General features: G+C 64.8%; 1 protein-coding gene across 1 annotated transcript in view; it reads right to left on the bottom strand.

The window, feature by feature from the left end:
• Positions 1-5,298, bottom strand: part of KMT2D (lysine methyltransferase 2D) — a 27,148-nt gene that overhangs the window by 14,360 nt on the left and 7,490 nt on the right. The window contains 12 exon segments of the mRNA XM_015615678.3: positions 15-188; positions 351-1,642; positions 1,645-1,999; positions 2,137-2,187; positions 2,265-2,338; positions 2,671-2,915; positions 3,027-3,111; positions 3,379-3,552; positions 3,676-3,780; positions 4,080-4,154; positions 4,584-4,773; positions 4,851-4,975. Of these exon segments, the coding sequence (XP_015471164.1) occupies positions 15-188; positions 351-1,642; positions 1,645-1,999; positions 2,137-2,187; positions 2,265-2,338; positions 2,671-2,915; positions 3,027-3,111; positions 3,379-3,552; positions 3,676-3,780; positions 4,080-4,154; positions 4,584-4,773; positions 4,851-4,975 (2,945 nt within the window).

The raw sequence follows: 5,298 nt of genomic DNA, 5'->3' as shown, positions 1-5,298 counted from the left end.
CCCAGCTCTCCCACCTGTGCTGGCTGGTACGGGGCCATGCCCCGGCTCAGCTCGAAGCTCTGCCCGCCGCCCTCTGGGGCCCAGCCGGCTGGCGAGGAGGAGGCGGCAGCAGCCGCGCTCTCCTTTTCCTGCCGAAGGCTGTTCCGCTGGATCTGCTGGCGGATAAGCAGCTCCCGGAGCCGCTGGCGCTGAGAAGAATTCAGTGTTAGAACCGAGAGCGGCAACAAGACCAAAACCAGCAAAACAAACCACGTATGGAGCACTCATCGATGCCTCCACAGTCCCAGTTTTTCCCTTTCATTCCCTCCCAAACCTGAATGGACACAGCCAGATCCCGGGAGAGACCTCACCTGCCGCTGCTTCTCCAGCTCCGACTGGCTCATGGTGCCGAGAGCCCCGTCCTGGCCACCGGGCAGCTCTGCCAGCTCCCGGTTTGGGGGTGCCGAGAGCCCCGCAGCCACCTCCTCCCTCTTGTCGGCCGTCAGTCCCAGCGCAGTGCGGGGCAGGAAGGTTCCAGAAGGGTCCTGCTGCTGTGGGGGGGCCGAGGGCTGCGGCGGCAGCACCGATGGGGGCCGCAGGGGCGACAGGCTGTACGAGTCGGGGGCGGCAGTGCCAGGGCCCAGCGGGCTGCTGGCCTGGTGGAAGCTGGGGGACGAGGCGTAGGCCGAGCTCTGGGGCTTCCCAGAGCCGTAATGGCTGTTGATCCCATGGGGCTGGTGGGACGGGGAGCCCTTGAGCGGCTCCGACACGGCCGGGGGGAAGGTGAAGCGCATGGGGGGCTGGCTCCCCGGGAACACGCTGGCACCAGGCGAGCGGGCGAAGGGCGGCTGTGGCCCAGCCGGTGCCTTGGCATGGGGGTCACCTGCCGGGGCGCCCCCGAAACCTCCACCGGCCGCCCCCACTGACTTGAACCCCGGCTCCGGCATCTGTGGACGGGGGGGCTTGTGCAGGGGGGTGAAGGGGTCCCGGGACTGCGGCCGGGAGGGCGGCTGGGAGTAGGGATCCGGGGATTGGAAGCGAGGGGTGACGGGGGACTGGCAGAAGGCTTCATTGGAAAGAGGGCGGGGGGTCAGAGGGGACTGGGAGCTGGATTGGGACTGGGGGCTGGCGGGGATGCGGGAGAAGGGTTCGGAGGGCAGGGAGCGGGGCGGGAGGGCGCAGCAGGCCTCCGAGGGCTGCAGCCGGGGTGTCAGCGGGGGCTGTGAGTAGGGGTCCAGGTAGGGTGACTGACGGTAGAGATCAGGGTGGCCAGGGGGTGAGGGGGCCAGGGGATGGGGGTCGGGGGGCCGGTGCCCCAGCCCCGGGCTCTGCGGCTCTACCTGAGAGACCCGTGGGGTCATGGGGGCTTTGAAGACGTCAGCCGCCTTCAGCTCCGCAGCCGAGAGGTGCGGGGCACCTGGGGAGTCCCCGTAGCCCATGGCAGAAGCGTAGCCGGGCGAGCAGACCCCCAGGCTTCCCCCATCCTCCTTCTTCACCTCCAGACCCTTCTTCTGCTCCCCAAAAGGCAGGGGAGAGAGCAGGGCCTCGGGGGGCCGCGCCCCAGGACTCCCTGGCACCGAGAGGTTGTCCAAGGAGGGGCACCGGGGCTTCAGGAAGGGGTCAGGGGTGCCAGGCTGGTGTCAGGGGGTGCACGGGGGGCTGTGAGGGGCTGGGGCTGGCCAGGGAAGGGCTGGAAGGCAGCACCCGACGTGGGGCTCTGGCCCAGGGGCGAGGGGAAGCGGGGCTCCAGCGTGTAGGCGGGGGCCGCGCCGTAGGGATCGTGCGAAGGCACTTGGGCAGGGGACTGGGGCGGGAGCTTGAGGAAGAGCTCGCTGGGAGACTCCGGTCCCCCTCCGGCACCCGCTGGGGGCTTCAGGAAGCCCTCGCCGGTGGCGGGGGGGCTGCTGATGTAGACGGGCTGTGCCCCTGGAGGCACCGGGATCCGCAGGTGCAGCGAGGGCCTCTCAGGCTTGCGCAGTCCCTCCCCTTTGGTCTGCTTGTTGATCTGGCTCTCGGCCTGCTGCAGAGAGAGCCAGCCCGTGAGTTCTGTGGGAGCCCTCCTGCTCTCCCCGTGGCTTGGGCGCGGGCTGGGATGGGCACACCATATCCCCCAGGGCTGGGCCGGGGCCGCCGGGCACCTCCCCGCCCCTCACGTACCTTCTGCACCTTGTTGATGCGATGAGCCGCCCGGTTATCTTTGGCCTTTTGCTAACAAAGACACGAAGCCAGCTGACTTGCAGCCCCCGGCGCCCCGGCCCCCACCCCACTGACCTCCCAGCACTCACCAAATATGGGGCTTTGTCCGTGGCAGGGACTTTCCTCCAGAGCTTCATGATCTGTTTGCAGCGGCTCGACCAGTCTGGGAGTCCAGTACGAGCAGATAAAGGGGAGAAAACCAACATTAGCCTGGACCTGATGAGCCCACTCATACCCTTGGTGGGTTCCCCCTCATGTGAAGGGACAGCCCTGTCCCCAGGAGATAAAGAGTTGAGATCCCCTGCTCACTGTAGAGAACACCTGAGTACCAGAACAGCCGGGATCTCCCCCAAAAAGGGACCAGGGCACTCCACCCTGGACAGTTATGGGTGTCAACAGCCATGTTCTTGTCCATACAACAAGTATGGGACCCTCCACCCATACCCCCAACCCTCACACCCCAAGGGGGCAGCTGCAGCCCCCCCAGAGCCCTACCTGGATAATCCTGCTTGAGGTTGGGGAAGTTCATGTTGGCGTAGAGGACAGGGGAGATGGTGGAGAGCTCACCCAGCTCCTCATCCTTCTCCCAGCGCTGCAAACTGCGCTGGTTGTAGGACAGCCCATCGCCCTCGCCCTCTGTCGTGGGTGTTGTGGGGGTCGAGGGGGTGGTGGCGGCCGAGCTGCTGGCCCAGGGGCTCTCAGGCTCGCAGTGGTCTGGGCTGAAGAAGCCACTCCGCTCCCTGAGTGGAAAGAAGCGTCACAGATTGTTAGGTTGTTGAGGGAAGAGTGCGTCCCACACCACCCTGCAGTTCAATTCCTCCAAGGAGGTGACCCCCAGCTCCTCCAAGTACCTGTTATCAAGGAACGGCGACTGGCAGACCCCCGAGTACGAGTCCAAGGAGACGGATCCGGAGAGTGAGCCCAGGGAAACGCTCCCTGTGAGGGAAAGGAGAAGGGTTGCAGGGAAAGCAAAGCTGGGGCACAAGCCTGCACCTGCCCCGGGGGTGAAACAACAGCACAACCCCCAAAATGCTTCTCATGTTCACCCCTGGAGCAACAGGGAAAACCCAGGAGCCTGGGCTCTTTGATACCACAGGCAGCACTGCTCTCCAAGCAGGTCAGCCCTATGAGTTTGGCTTCCCTAGGGCTTCATCACTCTCCAAGAACCTCCTGGATGACGGGGGCTCTGCCAGTTCCACCCACCCTGCCCCGAGAGCTGGAGGTCTCCTTGCAGGAACGGCCGCTGTGCTCGGCTGGGGTCCTGCCCGGCCTCCATCCCCGCGGCCACGCAGTTGAGGGGCTGCTCCCCACGCTCTGCTGAACCCAGCACGTCCTTGAAAAGCTGCTGCACATCTTTGCTCTCCATCTTGGGCAGCTCTGCAGGGGCAAAAGCAGGAGCTGGGTGCAAATACCACATGGATGGGAAGCGGAGAAACCTCGGGGTCACGGTCCTGGGAGCACCATTGCTTTGGAAGAAGAGGGGGTGCAGGATGGTCTCACCTTCCGTGGGGATCTTGTCGAGGTCGGAGCTTAGCGCTCCCTCGCCCGGGGTGGCTGGTTTCTCAGTGTCCCCGCGGTCTGGGGAATCCTTCGGCTCGTCGGCCCCTGTGAGCAAGAATCAGGAAGCGCCCTCAGGGCTGGGGACCCCCACGGGGCAGCCCCCATCACCCAACAAGGGACAGGAGTCCCCCGGTCCTCCAGGGACGCCGCGCCACGCGGGGGCGCTCTAGGCGCCACTCTATGGTCACCGGCATCACGGGACTGACAGGGCAGGGAACCATAGAGTTCAGCCCTGCCTAGAGCACACCCCTCAACCATAGAGTTCCGTCTCGAGGGTTGTGGGCGCCCTATGCCCCGTGGAGGACTCGGCTGTTGGGGGTCCCATAGGGGTCCCCGGGCCTCACCCAGGTCCTCGCCCTTCGCGTCGTCCTTGCCATCGTCATCGGGAGCGGCGGCGCTGCCGTCAGTGCTGTCATCCCCTGCACGGTACCCCAGGACTCGGTGAGCAGGGTCAGAACCCGCCGACCCCCAGGGCCCTCCTCCTCCCCTCAATGGCAATGGCAGCCCCCCACAGTCCTCGGCATTCTCCAGCGAGCCTCGCTGTCCGCAGCAGCTGCTCACAATGGGAGTCCCCCACCAACCCCAGCAACCTTCAATATCCCCCAAAACCCCCAGCAACCTCAGGGACCTTGAACAACCCCTCAGCCACCTCCAGCTACCCTGGGAACCCCAACAACTTCCAACAAACACAGGGACCCGCAACAACCCCAGGGACAGCCCCCAACAAGCCCAGGGGTCCCCCAGCCAAGGCCAGAGACCTCCAACCACATTAGAGACCCAAAACAACCCCCCACTAACCCCCCAAAACCCCACCCTGGGCAGCAGCCAGGATTGGATTGCAGACTCACCTCGGGGATGGGTGGGGGTCTCCCTCCTGTCTGGGGTACTCCCCTGCAGTGCCCCAGCGAGGTTGAGGTCCCCCTTGGGCCTTGGGGCACCCTGGCCCAAGGAGGGGCGGGCAGCCCCGTCCCCCACCCCGCCTGCTGCCAGCAGCGCCTTCCGGCTCAGATCCATCAGTGCTTTCCCAAAAAACGCCTCCTGGAACGGGGGGGTTCCGTCAGCACTGGGGGGTCCCCACATCCATCCCCCTCCCCAGCCCTCCCCATCCATCCCACCTGCAGGTACGGGGGGAACATGTCCTCCAGCTTGCTCTTCTTCCGTCCCCGGCGCTTTTTCTTCTCGTCCCCCTCTCCTGAGCCTGGATCCAGGCCAGGCTCAGCTGGGACATCAGCTGGAGCCCCTGCAACAGCCCCCCAGGAATGAACACCCACCCCCCAAAAAGGGTCTGGGGCTGTTCCTGTGCCACCAGCACAGCACTGTGGGGTACAACCTGAGGGCCCCCCCATATCCCTGGGGGTGAGAACGGAATGGGAAATGAAGAAAATGAATGGTGCTGAGAAGGAAAACAAGAAGGAAGGAAAACAAGAAGGAAGGAAAACAAGAAGGAAAACAGGAAGGAAGGAAGGAAGGAAGGAAAACAGGAAGGAAGGAAGGAAGGAAGGAAAACAGGAAGGAAGGAAGGAAGGAAGGAAAACAGGAAGGAAGGAAGGAAGGAAGGAAAAC

This window comes from Parus major, unplaced genomic scaffold (assembly GCF_001522545.3).
Source record: "Parus major isolate Abel unplaced genomic scaffold, Parus_major1.1 Scaffold220, whole genome shotgun sequence".
NCBI lineage: Eukaryota > Metazoa > Chordata > Aves > Passeriformes > Paridae > Parus > Parus major.
This window is presented reverse-complemented; position numbering and strand designations above follow the sequence as displayed.